The sequence below is a fragment of the Mauremys reevesii genome, linkage group 1 (assembly GCF_016161935.1).
Source record: "Mauremys reevesii isolate NIE-2019 linkage group 1, ASM1616193v1, whole genome shotgun sequence".
NCBI lineage: Eukaryota > Metazoa > Chordata > Testudines > Geoemydidae > Mauremys > Mauremys reevesii.
The window spans coordinates 269,484,967-269,509,426 of record NC_052623.1 but is presented as its reverse complement, the minus strand read 5'-3'; the positions used below and the strand labels follow the sequence as shown (position 1 = coordinate 269,509,426).

At 49.2% G+C, this 24,460-nt stretch overlaps 1 protein-coding gene across 4 annotated transcripts in view; it reads right to left on the bottom strand.

Annotated features, from left to right (window-relative positions):
* SGSM3 (small G protein signaling modulator 3) overlaps positions 1-24,460 on the bottom strand; it is a 58,991-nt gene that overhangs the window by 19,004 nt on the left and 15,527 nt on the right. For 3 of the 4 annotated variants that reach the window (XM_039489462.1, XM_039489465.1, XM_039489479.1), the window contains exons 2-11: positions 20,798-20,880; positions 11,431-11,516; positions 9,423-9,489; positions 7,177-7,385; positions 6,925-7,032; positions 4,933-5,076; positions 4,230-4,425; positions 3,138-3,283; positions 2,007-2,234; positions 921-975 (exon numbers count right to left, since the gene is read on the bottom strand). In XM_039489462.1, the coding sequence (XP_039345396.1) occupies positions 921-975; positions 2,007-2,234; positions 3,138-3,283; positions 4,230-4,425; positions 4,933-5,076; positions 6,925-7,032; positions 7,177-7,385; positions 9,423-9,489; positions 11,431-11,516; positions 20,798-20,804 (1,246 nt within the window). In that variant the 5' untranslated portion in view covers positions 20,805-20,880. The remainder of the gene's footprint in view (positions 1-920; positions 976-2,006; positions 2,235-3,137; positions 3,284-4,229; positions 4,426-4,932; positions 5,077-6,924; positions 7,033-7,176; positions 7,386-9,422; positions 9,490-11,430; positions 11,517-20,797; positions 20,881-24,460) is intronic. The other variant, XM_039489468.1, reaches the window with a different exon arrangement.

Sequence of the window (24,460 nt, the reverse complement as noted above, 5' to 3'; positions counted from 1 at the left end):
TACTGGGAGAGTGGGGCAGGGATCCAGGTACGGCTGGTTGGGACTCGGTAGGGTGGCTTGTCGGGGTGGTCCAGGTGCAGGGGGAGTGGGGCTTCTCAGGTGGGGTTCTGGGTGCGGGGGGAGTGAGGCTTGGCGGGAGGGTCTGGATGCATGGGGGTTGGGCGGATGGGGGAGCAGCTCCTTGTAGTGATCCCTCCCCCTGCAGCTGAGGAGCGATGGGTGCAGAAAGCATGCACAGGGGAGGAGGGGGGCAGTTTGCAGAGCTACCTACAGCTGGGGGAGAAATCTGGGGGTGGGTCCAACAGCCCCAGAAGCCACGCAGGGGAAGGGGAAGTCCCATCCTCCCCAGCCCAGCCAAGTCTTCCCCAGTCCTGCCTCCTGCCCCACAATGATTTACCTCTCTGGCTGGCTACCCTGGGCACCCGAAGCATAATGCTGGGGAAGGTTGTACGACCCCTCTTGTGGCTTCCCTTTGCTTCCCCATCAGAAAGTCATTTTTCTGTGGGGAAGCAAAGAAATCTGCAGGGGACAAATTCTGCACATGCGCAGTGGCACAGAATTCCCCCAAGAGTAAAAAGAGGGACTTTGAATATTCCTGTCCTAAATGGCTTCATATTTTGGGGGTGGCTGGACCTGCAGCAAGAAGGTTAAGGGCTAAAGACCAAAGCACACTCCTTCCTGGGCTATCAGGAAAAGTCTGCTTCTTCCCTCCGTTTTGGGGAGTGCAGACTCAGCAAGTTCCAACTCCCTTCTCTCCTCCTCATTCAATCTCTTCCCTTGCTTTACCTTCTCTTGTTGCTGCAGGAATGTTCACCCACTCCATTTCCCCGTGCCCAGCCACTCCTCTGCCTCCAGACTCTTCTTTCACCCTCCACCCTGATAGCACCATCACAACATGCAAGGAACACACTTGTACTCACCGAAAAGCAACGAGGTGATGCCAGATTTCCTGCGCTGGGTCCTGCGCCGCACAATCTGAAGGGGGGGGGGGGGGGAGGAGTGAGACAAAATGGACTCGTAAGGAGACATTAGAAGAACTAAACACATATAGATTGGCATATAGGGGCTAGAGTAGGGCAAGGAGATACAGAGACCGTCAGCAAGTTTCTGAGGGGTGTACACGGCAAGGAGAGAGGGGAACTGTTCGGAGTGGCCCCAGACAGAATGGGCAGTAACCAGACCACTCTGAGGGTACATCCATACTATCCGCCCAGATTGGCGGGTAGCAATCGACTTCTCGGAGTTCGATATATCGCGTCTCATCTAGACACGATATATCGAACTCCGAACGCGCTCCCGTCGACTCCGGAACTCCACCACCGCGAACGGCAGTGGCGGAGTCGACGGGGGAGCCGCAGACTTCGATCCCGCGCCGTGAGGACGGGTAAGTAGTTCGAACTAAGGTAGTTCGACTTCAGCTACGCTATTCGCATAGCTGAAGTTGCGTACCTTAGTTCGACTCCCCCCCGAGTGTAGACCAGGCCTGAGCAAGAGGACCAGCAGTGGGATCTATCAGGCTGTGGATTAATCTAAGGGTGGATGGTTACCATCAGGAACACTCAGAACAGGATTGAACAAAGCACAAAAACAGCCAAGCACTGGCTGGTGAGGGGGAGAACAGGAGATGACCCATGGATCTATTGCAACACAAAATTCATTCATTCCACGGAAAGAGTGAAAGGCAGTGTTTAGTGCTTAGCCAGCTGCTGAGATTCCTCTTGCGTGGGCTGGCTGTGGCAGGTGTGGGAGGTCTGGTAGCATGGCCTCCTGGCAGTGAGAACTGTACATGTGGTCACATTCCTATCACAGTCCTAGCACTCTCACTCTCCCTCCCTGGGGAGGTGAGAGAAGGGAAGTTTATCATGGAGCTGAAGCCTGCTAATGCAGGGTGGCCTCATGCTAACAGAGTGTTATATGGGTGGATGGCCAGCTAGCCCATAAGGCAGTGTCATGAAGGGGATCCACAGCCCCTAACAGCCCAGATGTGCAGGGCTCCATGCACCCACCTTGGATAGATTATTGACGGCGGCGCTGGGGTTGAGCAGTTGCCCTTGGTCAGCAATGAGGTAAGCCAGGTGCTTGCGGCGCTGGGTCTCCACTGCCATGTCTGTCAGCGAGCCAGCAACACGCATGGCCTCCCGCAGCAGCACCTCCGCATCCTCGATCTGAGACGGGATGTCCGAGAGAGTGTTGAAGATGGAGGCAGAATTCTCCGACTGGATTAGCTCATCTTCCTGCGGGAATGGGGAGAAACCACGCATACACAATACGCTGAGGAGGTCAGTGACACTCACTAGGACTGCTAAAAGCCCTGCTTACACCTCAGAATGCAATCTAGGCACAAAATTTAACGCAGGAGCAACTAGATTATTTCTTAAAAGTTTCAGTAAGAAAAAGTCCAATCTGTTTGGTCAGGAGATAGCAGCAGCATCTCACACTGCTCTAGCACTTTCATACCAAAGGATCCCACAGCACATTATACAGAAATCACTTAATCCACCACAGAAATGCAGCCATCTCGAGGTGCTGCACAATCGCCATCCTGCACCAGCAATGCTACACAAGAGTTACAGGATAACTTCCCCTGAATTCTGAAAGGGAGAAAGTTTAGGGTAATCACCCAAATTAAATATGGCCAGGACAACAGGGCAAACACCCTGGGGCTTGTGTGAACAGCACCAAAGGATCTTTTATCATCCCCAAATGGTCAGCAACTTGGTTTTACGTCTCCATCCAAAGAAAGTAAAAAGCCAAGAACTCTCCGGAGCCAGGGATGGCAAGACAAGTCTCCAGTCTGTGTTACTCTGGGCTCAGGAGTCAGAGGGGTGTAGCAAATGAGAGAGGGTGATGGTGAGACATGGGGAGTGGAGGTGAGGGGAAAAAGAGCAGGAAAGAGAAGCCATCTTCTTGACTGAGTCTCCCAAATCTCAAACAATGGATTGCTGACGGACCTTCTGCCAGGACTTCACATCCCCAGACTCTGAGGAAATCAAGATGGCAGCTCTCACTCTTCCCAAAGTAAACTCCTGAACCAGATACAACCAGGGGGTACAGGAGGGCCCCACCCCTAGAATCCTCCTCCTTTCTGAAGAGAAAGCCAGGGTACTAGAAATCAGGGCACAGGAGGTGGTTGTTACCTTCATACTGAGCATGCCCAGTGTGACCTGGAAGAGCACCAGCGAACCCTGGTAGAAGAAGAGGTCCCAGATGCGCAGCAGCAGTTTGATATGCACAACGCTAGCGAAGCACGTGAGGAACCAGTGCAGGGTGATCAGGGACAGCTCTGTATATGAAGAGACAGAAAGGGAATGTGACACAGGTGATCTGGTGACCAGAGAGAAAGAGAGCCCGCACAGAACCGCCCTCCCAGCCTGAAAGAGACACCCTCAACTACTCCTCATTCCCAGGGGATTCTCTGGCCACTATGACTATAAAGGAGGAGGACAACTCTGATGACATCAGTCAGCGCATGAACAGCTATAGGGGAGGTGGGGAGAGGCTCACAAGCGTTGTGTTTAGTAAAATAAAACAAACAGTCATAGGAATACGGCCATTTTCTTGGGACCTAAGGTTTGACAGTGCCCCATTTAAACAAGACTCAATCAGAACGTCCAGAACCACATGAGACATTGCGCACGTGTACGTACAGCCACAGCCATACACCAGGAATTCAAACCTCTCCTTCCTTAAAAGTTTAATGTCACTCCCCGCTCCCTGTGGCCCCCAAACAGGAGAGGGGGAGAGATGTTGCATCTCCCTGTCCCAGTGCCAAAGCCTCCATGACCTCATGGGTTGTCAAAAAACCCCAAACACAAGACTCTCAGGCATTCCTAGGTAAGAAAAGCCCCCCAGTAAGTCCAGTCCAACCCTCAAGTCTACAGCTTCTCCCCAAAACACAATCACAATGCTGCAGCTCTGCATCGTCAAGCCCTGCAGCATATGAAACAGAGTATGGAGCAACAGGGATACACTGAATTCATCGCTGCCACATGAACCAAGGGACACTTTACTGAGTGTATTCGTCTGGAGAGGGAGCGGGGTACTGTGGGAGCAGCCTCACAATTGTGGGTTCCCACCACACCATTTCAGTTTACGGTGCTGTGCAGTACATAGGCCTTGCTTATCTACACACACACACACACACACACACACACACGCCTGGGTCATGCCTGCAGGCTGAAAGTAGCACCCTGGGTCAGAAGATTCAATGGCCTTAGGGGCTCCATTACCAATGTCATGCTCTTGCAGGAGCTTGTCCAACCGTGGCAGGTACTGCACGATGAGGTGGCGTAGGACGCGCTGGTCGGTCTGCACTCCCATCAGCGTGGTGCTGAAGTAGGAGGCAGGTACCAGGTCCTCGATGATGGCACACATCATCCAGAAGGCGTCTTCTTCCTCCAAGAAGAGCAGCAGGGAAGCCGCCACCTAGTGAGAAGGGGAAGACGAGATGTTCATTCCAAGCCTGCACTAAATGGGACATTCACTGTGCTTAGGTGGAGTGGAACATTTCCATTGGTCTGTGTGGGAGATGGACAAAGTCCAGAGTTTAGGAGATGGAAACATCCCTCATTTCCACACCCAGGAGCTTTGCTTTCCTTTCTCCTATTAGTGGAATTTCTTTCACACTCCACCCGAAGAGATTCTTTGCTATTTCAGTCACATCAGCCAAGTCTCGTGACATCAGCCATGTCAATCAAATAAACAATATCACTCTCCTGCCACAAACAGATTAGTTTAGCCCATGTGCAGAATTATTCTTTCCATTTCTCCTGCCCTGCAAAATGGCTCCATTTTGTCTGTTCCTCTGACTTAATTTGGTTCGCATGGTGCCCAGCTGCACTGCAGCTGCCTGAAATCAGCTGTGCTGACTCACCTACTGCGGAAAGAATGATCCCTAATGAAGTGACACAAAGCAGGGGCAAGTGGAATTACCATGCCGGTGCCTTGGCAGTATCCGATCTCTGGGTAAAGCCAGGCTAGTCCCCGGAGTATCCTGCGCAGTCGTGGCACCCCGATGCTGTTCATGTTGGAGAAGCAGGCGTTGCTGGGCATGGTGCGGAGCAGGTCCTTCTCGATCTGGCAAGCACCGTCACAAACAATTGCTTCAGACTCAGATACTGTAATCTGCTTAACAGCCTCCTGCTCCCTTGGCCTCCCTGATGCCCGACCCTGGCCACACACTCCCTTGCCTTCCCCACACCCTTTTAAAGTACATTTGGTGCCAGTGCAAGGTACTGGACTGGCACCATCTGGTGCCCGAAGGCCCCTGTTTACCCTCAGGACAGCACAGCCAGGGACAGAGCAACTTCTCAGGTACCTAAACTCTGCCTCAGAGGGACTTCCCTGAGGGATGAGAGGAGATTTCATACTTCTTGACCCATTCAGTCCTTGGTGTCACCCCTGAGAATGGCAGCAAGGTGGCCAATTAGTACAGTCTGTGCTGCTGGGGTTTGCAAAGTGAACATTTAACCACCGGGATATGGAGTGAGGCCATCCCACCCCGTCCATTTCAGGCAGGCCACCAAACCACAATCAGATGGCAAGGGCCTGGGCTTGACTGCAGTTTGTGACTGTGAGCATCAAGGCTCCATATCACAGGCCAAATCCCCTGAACAGTTCAGTCCCTCCCTCCATCAACTGATTTTGGCTTGTTACCCCAAGAGCTTGGCGAGTTTGGGTCAGAGATAGAGTTTGGCCATTACAGAAAAGGGGGGAGGGGGAGGGAGGGAGGAAATTCCCTGTCCCAGCCTTGCTGGCACCTTGAGCCCTCAGGATTCAGGAGGAAAGACAAAACCCTAGGAGATAGCTGCTACCACTTGAATAGGGCATGCACCTGCTGGTGGTATATCAGTTCCCTTTCCCCATTAGTAGGGTCCTACCAGCTTCATAGTCCATTATGGTAAATTTCACAGTCATAGGATTTTAAAAATAGTAAATTTCATGATTTCAGCTATTTAAATCTGAAATTTCATGGTGTTGTAATCATAGGGATCCTGACCCAAAAAGGAGTTGGGGGTGGCGGTCTCAAAGTTATTGTAGGGGGGTTGCGGTATTGCTACCATTACTTCTGCGCTGCTGCTGATGGCGGTGCTGCCTTCAGAGCTGGTCACCTGGAGAGTGGAGGCTGCTGGCCAGGAGCCCAGTTCTGAAGGCAGAGCTACTGCCAGCAGTAGCACAGAATTAAGAATGGCATGGTATGGTATTGCCACCCTTCCTTCTGTACTGCTGCCTACAGGGCTGGGCCCTCAGTCAGCAGCGCAGAAGGAAGGGTGGCATGGTATGGTATTGCCATCCTTACATCTGCACTACTGCTGGTAGGGCACTGCCTTCAGAGCTGGACACCCAGCCTACAGCCGCTGCTCTCCGTCTGTCCAGCTCTGTAGGCAGCGAAGAAGTAAGGGTGGCAATACCACAACCCCCCTACAACTCTTTTGGGTCAGGACCTCCAATTTGAGAAACACTGGTCTCCCCTGTGAAATCTGTGTAGTATAGGGTAAAAGCACACAAAAGACCAGATTTCACGGTCGCTGATGCGTTTTTCATAGCCATGAATTTGTAGTAGTAGGGACCTACTCCTTAGTATCTTGGTCATGTACCTAGGCATGATTCATATACATATATTCAGAGCAGAGCTGTCTGCCCCATGTACACAGAAACCACCACAGCCTGCGGACAATGTGGGTACGGACTAAATCTTTTCCCCTCCTCTCTTGGGAAGGTGAAGTGAGCCCCTCAAACCAATAAAGGATGAGAATAATAATAAATAAAGGATGAGAAAAGTTAATGAGTAGCATAGTCCAACCTCTCCCCTCCCCCTCATCTGTCCCTGCAGGCATTAAGCAAATTCTTCATCCCCACAGTGCAACAGATCACCCATGTTTCCACCCCAGGCACTGGAGCGTGGGCATCAGGCAGGCTCCCGACCTGTTTGGCAGAGATAGTTTCGTCATTGGAGCTGTTTTTCACAATGTCTCGGTAGGACATCTCCGAATTCCTCTTCTTCTGCAAGGCCCCAGAGAGACGCATCCACAGCTGGAGAATCGGGGACATGAAAAGAAAGGGTGAAGAATGGTCAAAACGCAACCACAACAAATCGAGAAGTGAAACCAACAGGAACTGGTCTCTCATTTCATACTCCCTGCTTCCCTTCCTCATGACTGTGCCCCAGGGCCTCACCTGAGGCCTCATGCTGTGTGGGATGCCAGCCAGCACCAGTGAGCGCAGCTTGTCCGAACCCGGCAGCGTGACCTCGATTTTGTCCCAGGTGAGGTCCCCCACGTCGTGGTTGTGCGTGAATTCCAGGTGGGCCTGCCACTTCAGCCTCTGCTGTGGCTCCTCCGTCAGTGGAATCCCCAGCAGCTTGCTGGAGTTCGGCTCAGCGCCATCTGCATCAGGAGACAGGGAAGGCAGAGGCGGGAAAGAAACAGACAAGTAAGAAAGGGACTAGGGCGAGGATCAGTGACAGACAGAAACGGAGAAATCTGTCTTCTGTATCTGAAAAAGCCTGACAAAAATATCTGAGCCTCTGCACTGGTGGCAGCGCTGGGGAGTCAGATGCATGCGCCCTGCATCACAGCAATGACAGCCTGGGTTCAAACTGTGCTCGCCACCCAGCACCGCTTGTGTGGTCACAAGCAAACAACACTATAACCCCAAGATATAGGAGGCTGGGACTCATGTGTGGCTATTCAAAATGTGAGCCAGCCAAACAGCAGGTCATCAAAGTTAAATGAGAGCCTGGCAGCAGCTCCCCTACTGGATTTTGTAACTATGTATTTAATAAGGCTCTTTAGTCTAATAGACAAAGGCACAGCGAGATCCAATGGCTGGAAGCTGAAGCTAGATAAGTTCAGGCTAGAAATAAGGTGCAAAATTTTAACAGTGAGGTAAATTAACCATTGAAGAAACTTAATAAGGGAAGTCGAGGATTCACTGTTATTGGCATTCTTCACTCAAGACTGGCTTTCTAAAATATATGTTCTGGCTCAGCCACAGGACATGAACTTGATGCAGGAATTGCAGGGGTGAGGTTCTGTGGCCTGTGTTATGCAGGAGGTTAGACTAGATGACCAGAATGGTCCCTCTGGCATTAATATCCATGAATCTATAATATGCTCTGGAGGAACAGGCACTCCCTTTGCCACACCCTATACCTGTGTCACTGTCCCTGGGGGTGCCTCCCACAGTGCTCAGTGTGGCACTCAGTGCAAAAGTGTGCACACACACACACACACGCACACAGAGCAGGGATACGTATACCCCTGGGAGTACGCAGAGGTCTTCCAGGGGGTACATCAACTCATCTAGATATTTGCCTAGTTTTACAACAGGCTACATAAAAGGCACCAGTGAAGTCAGTACAAACAAAAATTTCATACGACTTGTTTATACTGCTCTATATACTATACACTGAAATGTAAGTACAAGATTTGTATTCCAGTTGATTTATTTTATAATTACATGGTAAAAATGAGAAAGTCAGCAATTGTCAGTACTAGTGTGGCTGTGACACTTTCGTATTTTTATGTCTGATTTCGTAAGCAAGTAATTTTTAAGTGAGGTGAAACTTGGGGTACACAAGACAAACCTGACTCCTGAAAGGGGCACAGTAGTCTGGAAAGGTTGAGAACCACTGACATAGAGAACACAGCCTCCTCCTGCCCTTTCCAGGGGGCTAATCTTGTCTAAATCAGTTTTCCCCTTTTCAGGGTACAGCAATGCAATGTGACGACTCCTCAGATCGCAACCAGGAATCTTCCCATTGCCAGACACTCCTTTTCTTTTCATTCTCTTTAGCCACGGCAGCTGGCCCCATAATTAATGCCCAGCTGCATGGGTTCTCCAGCCATTTTAACCTCTTTCTGTTTGGTCCTCCCTTCCTGCAAGGTGTGCAGCTAAAGTGGGATGTTGGTTCTGCCCCTACTCAGGCACCGTTGGCCAAGCTGCTGGGGGATTTCCCCTCACCTGGACGGGTAGAACCACCTACTGCAGTTTCCCACCTTGGGATGAGAACCAGCGGTGCCTTGATAGAAGGTTTGAAAGGTCACTGGGTTTCATTGCATCTGCTGTAGGTACACTACTGAAAAGCTACAGTGCTATTTATTTACCGCAGCACAATTGCTCAGTGAATCGTAACAGCTGTACCTCCCCCTCCTGCAGCAACAATGCACCAGTGAAATATGCCTTCTCCACCTCATGATGGCAAAGTTACAATGGGGTCACAGACTGTGCTGGGCCAGCGCTCCAGCATTTTAGATATCACTTTTCAAGAGGGCCAGCACTTTTAAAGCACACCCCTAAAAAAACTGGAGTCAGGATAGTGCTGGGAACTGAAGACATCACAGAGAGCGGAAGGGAGACCCTATCACATGAGGTATCATGGGGATAGAATGGTCCCAGAAAAAGGGTGGGGGCAGCCTTACCTTCCTTATCCACTCGGAAGCCGAATTCATCGTACCGGAATTCTGGCTGCTCCACCAACTCTTCTTTCTGGGGGCGTGAGAGGTAGAAAGTAGACGTAGCATTGATTTCCATCGTTTGGCCACTAGGTGGGGCACCTGCGTAGAGTGCCAGGCTGTGTCACACTGCCTAGGCCCCAGTAAGGGAGGAGCACTCCCAGCTCCTGAGATGCACACTCAGACCTTCATCCCCCTCCTGAACAGTGCTCTGTTCAACAGGCAAAATACGCTAGTCTAGCCCCGCTACACAGTGAGGAAAGGGCTTTGGCTTCTCTTCAATAGATTCTGCCTTGATTCTCCACCCATGTTGCTCTCCCCTGGCTTCTCATTATGGAAAGGAGGCATACCATCTGCTTGAGAGGGGCAGTGGATCTGGATCACTACTCAGACAATCCCCACGGGTTTGGGAACTCCTGGGACTGCACCCTAACACAGCCCCCACATGGGTGGTCCTCTAAGACATAGCTAGTCTTTCATTATCCTGTGTGTGCACCACTAGCACTGCCCCTCCAAGACCCTGTCCACATTCCAGCCACCAGTGCAACAGCACCAGTGCAAACAGTTGGGGTAGGCAGGCTAAGCTGGTGGAGCCTACCCTGGTTTCATTCACAGCACAAACACCAGCTTTCCTTGCTTATTCTGGAGCAGAAGTTTCCAAACTTTTCTTATTGTGTGTCCGCTTCCAGATTTACCAGCTGCCCACATGCCTCTACCCTTCTCATCCCTGATACTTTGTGAGTTCTTCTTAACACTACCCATCCTTAGCCATTTGTCCATATTTCACTGTTACATACAGATATAGTTATAGTGCGACATATACAACCAAAAAACCGCCCCCTAAGTTCTGACCTCAGTTAGACTGGACACTTGCTGGGCAAGTGAGCCCACGCTGTATGGTGATTGGAGGTGAGGGCTCTGTACATCAGCATCTCTGTACCTGTGTTCTTATGGGTACATCTTGAAGTAAATTAACTACCATATTTTATATATCAAATTCACATAGAGTTTTAAAGCTTCATCTGAGTATCCTATTTTGAAAATGCAATAAATAAAATCCACCATTACACAATTTCTCCCACGTACCCCCAGAGATGTTGCGTGTACCACCAGGGGTATGCGTACCACAGTTTGGAAACCCCTGCTCCAGGGGTCGGCACAGGTGCAGCTATGCTGGTGGCTGAAATCAGGGCTAATCCCATGTGTAGACAAAGACAAACCCAACTGACTCCTAACAACTGTCCACATGTGCACTCATAACACTGCCACTCTTGCATCCTCCCACAGCACAAACTGGCATCAGTCAGTCAGTGCACCCCTAATGAAGCTCCCCATGTGTGTTCTCCCCAAGGCACACAGGTAGCCCCACAGATATACATGCTCTTTCACTGCACGAGTCTCTGAGAAACAGGCTCAGAGGCCCAACCCACTAGGCTCTGGGACTCATTTGCCTTTAACAAACATTACTGGCGGGTTACAAAGCTCTACACTCATCCCTTAAACCAGAGAATGTCACGGGGAAAGGGTGGAGAGGGGGTAGCGTCTCCTACAATTCATTAGCCCACACAGGGCTGTGGAACCCATGACTGACTGGAGGATAGTTAGAAGACCCTTCTCTGCATTGTAAAATGCCGCCACTTTTACAATTGTGCAAGAGTTGCAAAAGAGCAAGGAAAGGATCCACAGATGTTTCTTCAAGCTCTGGGTGTCCCCTTAGCTCTGTTCAGCAGAGGCTGCACTCACTACCCAAAACTTAGTTTAACCAGCAAGTCCCAGCTGTTTGCAGCTGCAAACGCACAGAATTTAAATGTCAGCTCATTGCTTAGAACATTTTTTTGGGGAAAGAGAAAGTTTGCACCTTCCCTGCAGCATTGAGTCCAGTAAACCGGCAGCAGCACTTCACATTTATTATTCTACCAATTAAGAGAAAAAAAAGCAGACACAAGCTGTGTTCTGTCCCCTCTCCCCACTGTACCTGGGTATACTTTGCCAGGATCTCCTGTGGCCAGATGCTGGGGGTGAGAGCCGAGAAGGGGCCCCCAGAAGAGGGGGTGTAGTTTCCTAAATACAAAGGGATCAACACACACAATAATTAAGAACAAGGAGCAGCTTAGCAGATATTAACTAACACCTAATACTGACAGCCAACAAATTCAGTGAGATGTCAGGTGGCTACAATGGCATCTAGGTATTTATACAGCTCTCATCACCTTAGTAATTGTGCTACCATGCCCAAGGAAGCAAACAGGATCAGCTTATGTTTCTGTAGCATCTTTCATCCCTCGGGAACTCAAAGTAATAAGTGTCACTCCCACTAGAAGGGAACTTGAAGCAAACTTTTTATACCAGCATTTCAGAAACTGTAATGACCAAGTAAAGGCACACAAGGGCAAAATCAGGTACCCTAGGGATAATGGAGAGTATTCAGGAAGTGAAATGATCATGTCTCATTGTGATTTTAGGGCTCATCTGAAACATAACTAAACAGTATCCCCATGTGCCACATCGGAGCATTCATTCAATCTTCATGGAGTAACGACTACCACCTGCTGAGTCACCAGTCCCAATTCCCACTGCAACTGGCGTTTCCTGGAGCTTTGCCATCCAGACCCAGTTTAACTTGTGAGCTGATGGCATCTACACAGCCCCCAAATCTGTCTCCTCCAAGAGGCGGCAGCTCCAGTAGAACTGAGGGGTTGGGATAAATCTACCCTCCTGTCAGAGCTTGTAGCGGGATTTCAAACAGCAGTGGCTGAAACTGCGGTTACGGTAAAAACAAAAAACCTGAAGTCAGATTTAGTCTCATTCCATAGCTCCTCATTTAAAAGAAAAAGGAGCCAAGTTTACTAATCAGACTCAACCCCCTGCTCTGTTCAGTCGAGACCATCACAGCTCTGGGCAAGTGTTTTGTACTGCTGCAGTCGTCCAGCAGCACTTGTACCATGGATGGATGGCACCAAAGGAACTGTTGTGAAGAGAGTAAAAGTGAGATGGGGAAGGGCTGTGAATGTGGGGTGAGAGAACCTAAGACTGTCCCTGCTGGATACAGGCCTGGTCTACACCTAAAAGTTAGGTCAACATAGCTATGGCGCTCAGAATGCACACCCCTGAGTGCTGTCTCTGTGCTGACACAGCTAGGTCCATGGAAGAATTCTTCTGTTGATCTAGCTACTTCTGCTTGAAGAGGTGGATTTTCACAGATGGCACTAAGCTGGGGGGAGAGGTAGATATGCTGGAGGGTAGGGATAGGGTCCAGAGTGACCAAATTGGAGGACTGTGCCAAAAGAAATCTGACGAGGTTCAACAAGGACAAGTGCAGAGTCCTGCACTGCGGATGGAAGAATCCCATGCACTGCTACGGGCTGGGGACCGACTGGCTAAGCAGCAGTTCTGCAGAAAAGGACAAGGGGGTTACAGTGGACAGGAAGCTAGATATGAGTCAACAGTGTGCCTTTGTTGCCAAGAAGGCTAATGGCATATTGGGCTGCATTAGTAGATTGAGGGAAATGATTATTCCCCTCTATTCGCCACTGGTGAAGCCACAGTATTGTGTATTGTGTCCACTTTTGGGGGCTCCCCTACAGAAAGGAGACTCAAAGAGCTTGGCTTGTTTAGCCTAACCAAAAGAAGGCTGAGAGCAGATACGATTACTCTTTATAAATATATCAGAGGGATAAATATCAGGAAGGGAGAGGAATTTTTTAAGCTCAGTACCAATGTGGACAAAAGAACAAATGGATATAAACTGGACATTAGTAAGTTTACACTTGAAATTAGACGAATGTTTCTAACCATTAGAGGAGTGAAGTTCTGCAACAGCCTTCCAAGGTGAGTAGTGGGGGCAAAAAGACTTACCTGGCTTCAAGATTAAGCTTGATAAGTTTATGGAGGGGATGGTATGATGAGATAGCCTAATTTTGGCAATTAATTGATCTTTGATTATTAGCAGGTAAATATGCCCAATGGTCTGTGATGGGATGTTAGATGGGGTGGGATCTGAGTTACTACGGCAAATTCTTTCCTGGGTGCTGGCTGGTGAGTCTTGCCCACATGCTCAGGGTTTAGCTGATCACCATATTTGGGGTTGGGAAGGAATTTTCCTCCAGGGCAGATTGGCAGAGGCCCTGGAGGTTTTTCACCTTCCTCTGCAGCATGGGGCAAGGGTCACTTGCTGGAGGAATCTCTGCACCTTGAGGTTTTTAAACCACGATTTGAGGACTTCAGTGGCTCAGACATAGGTTAGGGGTTTGTTACAGGAGTGAGTCGGTGAGATTCTGTGGCCTGCGTTGTGCAGTAGGTCAGACTAGATGATCATAATGGTCCCTTCTGACCTTAAAGTCTACGAGTCTATGAGAAAGGATGTGGACAAATTGGAGAGAGTCCAGCGGAGGGCAACAAAAATGATTAGGCGGCTAGGGCACAAGACTTATGAGGAGAGGCTGAGGGAACGGGGCTTATTTAGTCTGCAGAAGAGAAGAGGGGGGTTTTGATAGCAGCCTTCAACTACCTGAAGGGGGTTCCAAAGAAGATGGAGCTCAGCTGTTCTCAGGGGTGGCAGATGACAGAACAAGGAGCAATGGTCTCAAGTTGCAGTGGGGGAGGTCTAGGTTGGATATTAGGAAACACTATTTCACTAGGAGAGTGGTGAAGCACTGGAATGGGTTACCTAGGGAGGAGGTGGAATCTCCATCCTTAGAGGTTTTTAAGGCCCAGCTTGACAAAGCCCTGGCTAGGATGATTTAGTTGTGTTGGTCCCTGTGCTTTGAGCAGGGGGTTGGACTAGATGACCTCCTGAGGTCTCTTCCAATCCTAATATTTTAGGATTACTTACTGCAACAAAAAAAGCCCTTCAGTCGGAGTGGAAAGAGTCTACACTATAGCAGTATAGGTGTGCCACTGTCATGCCTGTAGTGTAGACATGGTCATAGTTTACTAAGGCTTGGACTGAAAGGCTCAGACGACCAAGGCTTCACCATCCCTCAGCCTTCTTCCCACCCCAGGCTGATCAGCTGGTAGTTGGAGCAAAGCAGGAGAGAACTTCCAGTACACATCTCTGAACAAAGCTTTTTCCTCTTTTTGGTTTCATACAACATCAAATCCACCAGGAGGGAAAGATCCTGGATAGGAACAGAGCTGAGCAAAGTGGTGATGATGATGCATGAAGCAGAATAGATCTCAGCCTCTCTCCCTCTATGCCCCATTGCTGGGGCAGCTTCTGCAGGGCTCCGTGTGGAGTGGTGGGGAGAACTGGATTAATACCAATTGAACATGGGCAGGATCATTTGCGGGGAAGGAAAAGGCATTTTTACAGTTGATCTCCCAACCAAAGCGGCACATTAAAATAAATTAATGTCTCTGGTTACTGACTTCTAACTGGAGGTTCTTCGAGGTGAGCGGTCCCTATCTGTATTCCACTGTGGGTTTACATAGGCACATCATGCGCTCGGAGCCAGAGAACTTGAAAGCAGTGTCCATTGGTCCATGCATGTGCCATGGCTCACCTTGGGCCTCCGACCGAGGGGCTAAAGCGTGGGCAGCATCTGTCCAGTTTCTTCTCTAGCGCAAATCAGAGACGATCCAAAGCAGAGGAGAAGGATGACAGGCTGTGGAATACAGATAGGGACCACACATCTCAAAGAACCTCCAGTTACTGGTAAGTAACCTCCCCTTCTTCTTTGAGTGATGGTCCCTATTGTTTTCCATTGTGGGGTGACTGACAAGCAGTACTTAAGTAGGAGAAGGGTGTGAGGAGGTAGACAGTAGGGCTGAGCAAAGGATCACCGTCCCAAAGGAAGCATCAGCAAAGGAGTCCTGCACCAGGGTGTAATGTCTCACAAATGTGTGAACAGAGCCCCAAGTGGCTACTTACAGATGCCAAGGAGGGATACCTCCTGAAGTGATGCCATAGCCGTTGCTTGTGCTCTTGTGGAATGAGCTCTTACCCTGGCAAGAGAGGAAGGTTCGATAGACAATAGAGTAGAATGCAGCCAGAGATCCATTCGGAGATTCTCTGGGTGGTGATGCAGTGTCCCCTCATGCTTTCTGCTATAGCAACCAACAGCCTTAGGGACTTCCTGATTGGTTTTGTTCTTTTCAGGTTAACATCCAAGCCTTGCCGAGTGTTGAGGGAGTGGAGTTTCTGTTCTTCTGAGGAAGCATGCAGTTTTGGAAAGAACACAGTTAAATGAATCCACTGGTTTAGATGAAATTTTGAAATTACTTTTGGAGGAGAAATTGGGGTATAAATGCAAAGAAACCTTATCTTTATGGAATACACTGTAAGGAGTATCCATCATCATTGCTCCAAGCTAGCCAACGCTTCTGACTGAGGTGATGGTGACAAGGAATGCAACCTTCATGGAAAGGAGAGACATGCAGCAAGAAGCTAAAGGATCAAAGGGCAGCCCTGTAAGAGCTGAGAGAATAAGGTTCAGGTCCCAGTGAAGAGTAGGCTTCTGAATAGGTGGGAATATTCTGATTAGGCCTTTCCAGAATCTGGTGGTCAGTAGGTATGCGAAGACCAAGTAGCCCTGAGAAGGTGGATGAAATGCACTGATCCCTGCCAAATGGACCCACAAGGAGCTAACAGACAGGCCTGATATCTTTAGAGAAAGGATATAGACTAAGATGAGAGGAATATCTACAGTTTCTGCAGATTTCTGCGCTTCTGGTGTGCCCAAGAAGAAAAGCGCCTCCATGTAGCTAAGTAACATCTTCTAGTAGAGTCCTTCCTACTGTTAGAAAGCATGTCTTGTACAGCTGTGGAACATGAACGTTCTAAGGACGATGCCCATCCAAATACCAAGTGCTCAGGTGAAGCGGACACTGGTCAGGGTGCTTGATCTTCCTGGGTCAGGGCTATGGAAACATTGGGAGGATGACTGGTACTTGGTATGACTTGCATAGGAGGTTGGGAAACTAAAACTGTCTGGGCCAGTAGGGAGTGACCAGGATAATCTGTGCCCTGTCTTGCCGGACTTTGCGTAGGACTCGTGGCAGGAGCAGTAGCAGAGGGAAGGCATAGTTCAATTGGTCCGACCAAGAAAGAAGTAGAGCGTCACACTGGGAGTGGTGACCTAGGCCTCTTCTGGAGCAATATGTGATGCATTTCCTGTTTGTTTGAGAGGCGAACGGATCCCTGGTTGGGGTTACCCATAGAGCGAACATATTACGTGGTACCGAGTCATGGAGCTCCCACTTGTGGTCGACTGCAAAATGTCTGCTGAGGGAGTCTAAGCACATTTGGTTTCTCTAGAAGGCAGGCTGCTGATAGGATGATTTGATTGCTGACACGTCAGTTCCATAGGCTGACCACTTCTGCACACAGGGGGATGGATCTCGCTCCTCCCTGCTTCTTGATGTAGAAGAGTCATAACGTTGTCTGACATAAGGAGGACAGGATGAGTGTGGATGAATGGAAGAAAGGACTGCTTGCAATTCCAGGATATTGATGTGCATTCTGGACTTGTGAAATGTCCAGATACCTTGTGTTGAGCGTGTTCATGTAGACTCCCCAACCTAATAAGGATGCATCTGTAATAATGGTCCTGTCCAGGGAGGAAGGCAGAAAGGGGACGTGCACGCATACCCGGTGAGGATTTGTCCACCACAGAAGGGAAGATAGCACCTTGGCGGGAAGGGTTACCATTAAGTTCATGGGAAGGCGGTTTGGCAAATATACCAACTACAGCCATGTTTGAAGGCAATGAAAGTAGAATCCTGCAAACGAGGTGACATAAGTGCATGAGGCCATATGACCTAAGAGACAGACATGTCTTGACTGGCACCTGGGCTATAATATTGTTCATGGTCTAGAACCTGCCCTTGGGCAAGTACACTCTTGCAGTGATAGAATTCAAGGTGGCCCCAGGGAAGTACAGAAATTGTATAGGGGTAAGAACACATTTTTTGGCATTTATGCTGACCCCCAGTGAGGAGAAGGGGTGTAGCATCATAGAAGTTGATGTGCACATGCCTCCTGGCCTGATTTAGCAACAAGGAGCCAGCCACTGAGGTGGGGGAAGACAATGAGACAGACATCTGACATGAGCTGCCACTGCTGAAAATACTTTGGTAAAGACTCTGGGGGCAGTCGCTATGCAGAAAGGGAGCACTCTATTGAAAATGGTCAGAGCCCCTATGAATCTGAAGCGTCTGTGAGCAGGGTGACTCTCTACATGAAAGTAGTTGTCCTCCATGCTGAGAGCCATAAACAATGTCCTTTTCTAAAGATGGGATTATAGATGCCAATGTGACCCTGCAAAACCTGAATTTGTGAATGAAGTGGTTGAGATAGTGGATATTGAGGAGTGGTCTCCAGTTGCCCTTCTTTTTAGGTACCAGGAAGTCGAGTAGAACCTGCTCGCTTGGTTTTGAGGAGGGACATGTTCTATCACTCCTTGCTCCAATAGGGAGTCCACACCTTGTTTGAGAATACTCTCGTGAGTGTGGCCCCTGAAGGAGTGAGGGGATGGGGGTGCTTTGGAGAGGCAGCGACGTAAACTCTATTGTATAGCCTGAGTGGATGATGTTCAGCACCCACTTGTCAGTTATTGCACTCCAGGTGTTGAAAGAGTGCTAGATAACCCCCAAATAGTGGGGAGGAGGGGGTTGGAAGCTCAAGAGCTGCGAACCACTAAGCCCAACACCTTCCATCAAAAATAATGTTTAGCTGGAGGCTAAGATAGGGTGCAGAGGGTGGGGGAAAGCAGGTCTTTTGAATTATCTGCCTCTTGTGTGGTGGTTAATAGGGCCCTCTGGTGGAAAAATTGTTGAGCCGCGGGCCTAGGTCTAGATGGCTGGCAGTGAAACTTCCTGTTAGGGGCAAGCATGTATATCCCCACGGAGCGAAGGGTAATGCTAAAGTTCTTCAAGGTATGGAGGGACTCCTCTGTCTTACATCAGACGAGCTGCGATTCATCAAAGGGGTGGTCCTTGACATTATTCTGGACCACCCTAAGGAATCCTGACGCACGGATCCATGACTCCCTACACATAACAATGGCAGTAGCCCATAGCTCTAGCAGAGATGTCAGCTGCGGATTAGAGAGTGGTCTTGGCTATCAATTTGTCCTGTTGTGGAAGACTGAGTAAACTCTGCAAACCTGGAGTAGTTCAGGAAGTCGTACTTCACCATTAGTGCCTGGTAATTGGCTAGCCTCAACTGGAGACTGGATGATGAAAAGAAAAGAACTTTCTCCTCAACAGGTCCAGACGCTTGCCCAATTTATCTGCCGGAGTAGACTAGCTGTGTTGCGATTTAGCCCTTTCAGAAGTGGCCTGACAACCAGTGAGTTGGCAGTGGGGTGAGAAAACAAAAATTCTGTCCCTTTGGCTGGCACGTAATAACACTTGTCTGACCTCTTTGGGATGGGAGCACACGTGACAGGTATGTGCCAAACCATCTTAGTTGGCTCCAGCATGGCTTCATTAATAGGTCATGCTGTTTTGTTGGATCTGGATGAGTGGAGGACATCTAGGAGTTTGTGGTGGGAGTCCTGGACTTCTTCAAGACGAATCTGTAGTTCTGTTGCAACTCTGCAAAGAAGGTCCTGGAACTGTTTGAAGTCACTATGGGGAGAAGGAGATAGTGTTCACCACTTCGTCCGGAGATGAAGATGGCAGTCTTACTGGTTCCAGCTGAACGACCAGATCTGGTGTGTATTGATCCTCCTCCTCTGTAGGATCCAGGGGCAGATCGGAGTGTCCCCTTTGAGGGGAGGCAAGGGGTGACTCCCTTAGCAGATTGGACCAACTCTGCAGGGGTTACTGGTCCCAAGACCCCTAATATGGCCCATAGAAGGCGTTGATGGGGGTCATGGATGCCCTCATGGCATGGGGTATTAGCAGCTCTGAGTTAGATAAGGTGGAGATTGGTCCCAGACTAGTGTAAGTCTTTTGGGCAGCAGAGGATATGTAGGATGGAGAAACAAAGGTTCATCAGGTTGTCTGGAGTCTCCTGATGAATAGGGGGCCAATTCTGTTCCCAGTGGGTACTATCAGTGCTGCTGGAGGGGAGTTGTAACCCAAGTATAGAGTGGGCAACAAACTCCATCCACTAGTCGACTCTCCTTGTGGTATCTCTCTGGAGATAGAGGGACCCATTGGAGTAAGGGATTCTGGATCTGAGAGAACAAAAACATCCTGTGGAGCAGCAAGGGATTCCATTCTCCCTGGTGTAAAAGGGGTTCTATCTGTCCAAGCTGCTGGAGCCAGAGGAGATTGTTTTTACCTTTGAGGAAGATGGTGCCATGGACAGGCGAAGCTGGTGATGATCAGTCTTCGTCAGTGCCAGCAGAACCTGGGGCTTGGGAGGTGCCCAGGATGACAGTACTGACCGATCGCGGTCCAGTACTGATGTAGCCCCCTGTTTGTGGGCTTTCTTGTTGTGCATCTGGAACTTAGGACAAGCTAAGTTCCCTTAGGCCAAGCTGATGGGCTTGCTCCGAGCCGAATCCGACATCTTTGAAGTGGATTTAGAAGACTTAATCTCATGCTTATGAGAGTGTTTCTTTGATTCCTGACAAGCTTCTACCAGATTTGGACTTTGCAGCAGGAGGCGTACTCCTTGCTGAATGAGGCTGATGTATGGCAGGGTTCCTTAACCTCATTTTGATAGAGGACGCATGGTCTTCTCCATGAGGTGTTTCCAAAGACAAAGTTCCCACCTTTCTCAGATATGACTGAGGAATGACCGGCAGACACTGCAACTCAGTGCAATGTGAGCTTCCCCAAGGCAGTACAGGCAGTGCTGGTGGTCACTGCTGACTGAGAAGGATCACAGGCGGGAAGCACAGAGTTTGAAGCCCAGAGTCTTGGGCGCACTCCACTACCCATATGGGCTACAGGGAGGTGGACATTTCCCCCTCGAAAAGAGTCTAACACCAACATCTATAAAAACACTAAATTATAAAACTGTATAAGCTGCTAAAAACTATTAACAATGCTAGATCTTAATCTTATTTTGGAGGCTGACGCCAAAGCTATGAACATGGGGAGGCTCTGATCCAGACCAGGTGACGGTGAGAAGGAACAGGAGGCGTGGTTGGTCTGCCACACCCTTTATCCCATTGGTAGGAGGCATGAGGTTAGCCAGGGCGCATGCACGCACCAACGGACACTACTTTCAGATTCTCAGACTCCAGGCACATGCATAAACCCACAATGCAATACAATAGGGACCATCGGTCAAAGGAGAAATGGTTCCTTGAGAGAATAACTTACCAGCAGCAGTCCATGTGAAAAGAACAAACAGGTTCTTTCAATAGAGCTTTATTGTTGCTGGCCCCGCCCTCAGACATAGTCAGGAAAATGTGTCCCAAGGCCTGGCATCCTCTGCTTACCTGACATGGTGCTGGAGGAGTGTGCGTGATGGAGTGTATCTCTAGGCGTGCTGCCCTCCAAAAAGTCTTAGGTCACTGCTCTGCTACAAGAAAAAAAAAATAAGGTAGAAAAAACAGAAGTGATCATGAGAGTATTCATTCAACATCTGGGGTCAACTGTGTCCCAGATGCTCCTAATGAACAACCCCCACCAATTTTCCACAGGAAGATTAAATCCCCTCAACCCAAGACCTATCCATATGGCCTGGGGGAAAATTCCTTTCTGACCTGAGTGACAAAGGGACAAAACCAAGGGTAAAATGATCTCTTTACACCGTCCTTGTGATACTAGAATCATGTCAGATTTAAAGGGAAAAGAATATAAAAAATCAAGTCGCCTCTCACCATAGAAGCTGTTTGTTTAATTTTACAACACACTCAGGATCCTGCATTCAATGGTGAGCAATAGGAAAACATGACCTGGAAGGAATTCAGAGCATGATTCAAGACTGGAGGGAACGCCGCTAACTGTACACCAGGAATTACAGGGAAAGCTTTAGAATATCTGCACAACAAAGAGGCCGTAGAGGAATTGTTCTGAGTGGTACAAGGGGATATAACTAGGAGCAATAAGAGAGAAACATTTCATAAGAGTGAGGTCTATTAAGCGTTGGAATAGTCTCCCAAGGGATGATGTGGGAGTCTCACCACTCAGCATAGTCTGAGGCCTGGTCTACACTACAAAGTTAGGTTGACGTAAGCCGCCTTCTGTTGACCTAATCATGCATGTTTCTACACTTAAATCTGTCTCCCACCTATCTAAGTGCTCTGTTATGCCAATACAGTAACACCAGCTCTCACAGCTGAGGTCAACACAGCACAAATGTAGACACCACATTACATATGTCGACCCTAACAGTCCTCCCCCAGCTGTCCACAATGCCCAATGCTGACTGCTCTGGTCACAATTGTTAACTCCACTGCCCAGAGGTTACATTGACTGGAAGGTCCCCCATCCCCACTTAAAGCCCAGAGAATTTTGAAAAAGCCTTTTCCTCATTGCCTAGCTTGATGAGCACACCCAGCAGCTCTCCACTGTTGAGTGCAACTGCCCATGCCAGCTACAGGCTCCAGATGCACTTCTGCCTGAGTAGACAGGGAATACTGGATTTCTTGAGCCAGTGGGGAGAAGAGGCTGTGCAGGCACAGCTCTGATCCAGATGAAGAAACATTGACATCTACAAGCAGATTGCTCAGGGGATGCAGGAGAAGGGGTACGACAGGGACCAGCAGGCATGCCAGAAAGCCAGGGAGGCCAACAGTCAATCTGGTGCTAAGCCCCAGACCTGCTGCTTTTAGAAAGAGCTGCATGCCATACTTAGCAGAGACCCCACCGCCACCCATCACACCACGGTGGATGCCTCTGAAGGGCCCGAGTAACAAGCAATGTGAACAGCAAGGAGGAGGAGATGGGTAAGGAAGAGGAGGAAGAGTATGAGGGACAGACGACCAAGAGTCCAGGACCTGTTTTTGACTCCACCGCAGTACAGTTAGTCCCTGCACTCGAGCACAGGCGAGCTCGATGCAGGGGAGGGAGCCTTGGGTAAGTGTGTAAATAAATTTCCCATTACAGTGATGGCAACCTCAACTTAGCAGGACATGGCCATTGACTTTTCATTAATGTACTCACACTACACGAAGTGGCAACAAAGAGCAGTAGTGTTGCTATCTGCTTTTCATTCCCCTCTAGAGTTAGGAGGTGGTGGATCATGCGGAGCAGTTTGTTTATGTACACTGGGATGTCCCTCGAACCCTGTGAGAGATCGCAATGAAGCTTCCATGCACATAGACTGCAAATCCTCTCCCGAAGGTTTCTAGGGATGGCAACTTTATTTCTTCTCCATGTTAGGACACTTTCCCACACCTGTCCATGATAACCTCAGCAGGCACCACTGCAGTTCACCGGTTAACAGCATACAGGCCAGGGCAACTTCAGGATGCCAGCAGCAGCTGTGCTCTCTCTGCTTTTGTTACCCTCATGAGTGAGACATCAATTAACACCACCACCACGATGCCAGTACCCTATACTCACTTTCATGCAAGCAATTCCCTCATTGTTTCCCTCACCCCAGCAAGTCAGACTCGCCATGGATTGAGCTGAGAGGGGCACCAGACACAAGCACTCCAAAGCAGAAGTGTCAATACGCATGTCTTGTTTAACATTTTAGGGGAGCAAGGAAAGGGGGAAGTTCTGAATCTTAAATTTCACTTTCCGTACCTACAATACCGAGAATGGTACTAGTGTGTTTTATCTGTCGCTGCGGCCATTGCGCCCTTGAGGGGTACCCCCTCCACAGCAGCGGAACAACTGACCCAGATAAGGAAGAGAAAAAAGAGATGTGGGAGCACATGTTCTGTGAGATCCTGAAAGCCAGTGCTGCATCAGACCTTGAATAGACAGCCTGCAGGGTGAATATGGCAGACTGCATGGAGAAGGAAAGAGTAAACAAGAGAAAGGTGCAGGAATTTCTGGCTGCCACTCTCAGTGAGTGGAGCGTCCAGCCTGGTGGGGCTGGAGGCTGCACGCTCTTTGATCCTCATTCTCCTGGGGACAGGAAAGGGCCTAGGAGACCCAGCCAGCTCTGGCAAAGGATGAGGAAGGGCAGGGCCACAGCGCACCATGTCCCCCAGCAGGAAAGTAAAGAAGTTGGCTGGGGGTGGGAGGGTAGAGAAATAAAGGCTCTGTGGATGCCGATGTCTGGGCTGGGGGGTGCCCCACACCTGGGCTCTGTGGGGCGGGGGTGCTAATGTCTGGGCCAGGGAGTGCCCCACAGCTGGGCTCTGTGAGGATGGGAGTGCAGGTGTCCAGGCTCTGGCAGCCCCACTCAGCCCCCTTAAGCACCCCCCAACTGGAACTGGGTTATCATCAAGCTTTCTTTAACTCTACTCCTGGGGGAATCTTTTTTGCTGTTGTCTGTATTGTTGACATACTTGCTGACAGGTGTTTTGAAATAAATTACCAAAATAATTGAAACTAGAAGGATTATATTGTGTTATTTTGACAAATAAAATATGCAGAATTTTAAAATATCGTGCGCAGAATTTTTAGGCGCAGAATTCCCCCAGGAGTAACCATACAATCCTTAAAAGGCCCCCAAACTGCAATGTCACATTGAGCAAAATACATCACAGCACATTATTGTGGCTCGCTGTTAAAGTGCTCTTTCAAAGCCTCCCCATCCCATACAGCTCCTCCTGAAGCTTTTCGGCTAGCCCTTGTGTGTGACTGTTCAAACTTGGCAGACAGCGGCTCCACCCCGTGGCTACTTTTCCCACTTGGCTTCATAAAGACACAACAGGCAGTTGTAATCATTAGGATACTTTTTGCACTAAAATCCAATCTGATAAGTAAACAGTGCCGGCGCCCTTTCAATCTACCAAAAGCACACTCAACTATCATTCTCCACCTGCTGAGCTGGTAGCTGAATGTTTCCTTGGTGTTGTCGAGGTGGCCAGCATACGGCTTCAGACGTCAGAGGAGTAATGTGTAGGCTGGATCCCACAGGATCACTATTGGCATTTCAACATCACCAATGGTAATCTGTCAGTCGGAAAAGAAGGGTCCTGCTTGTAGCTTTCAGAACAGTCTTGTGTTCTTAAAGATGCAAGCATCACGCACCTTCC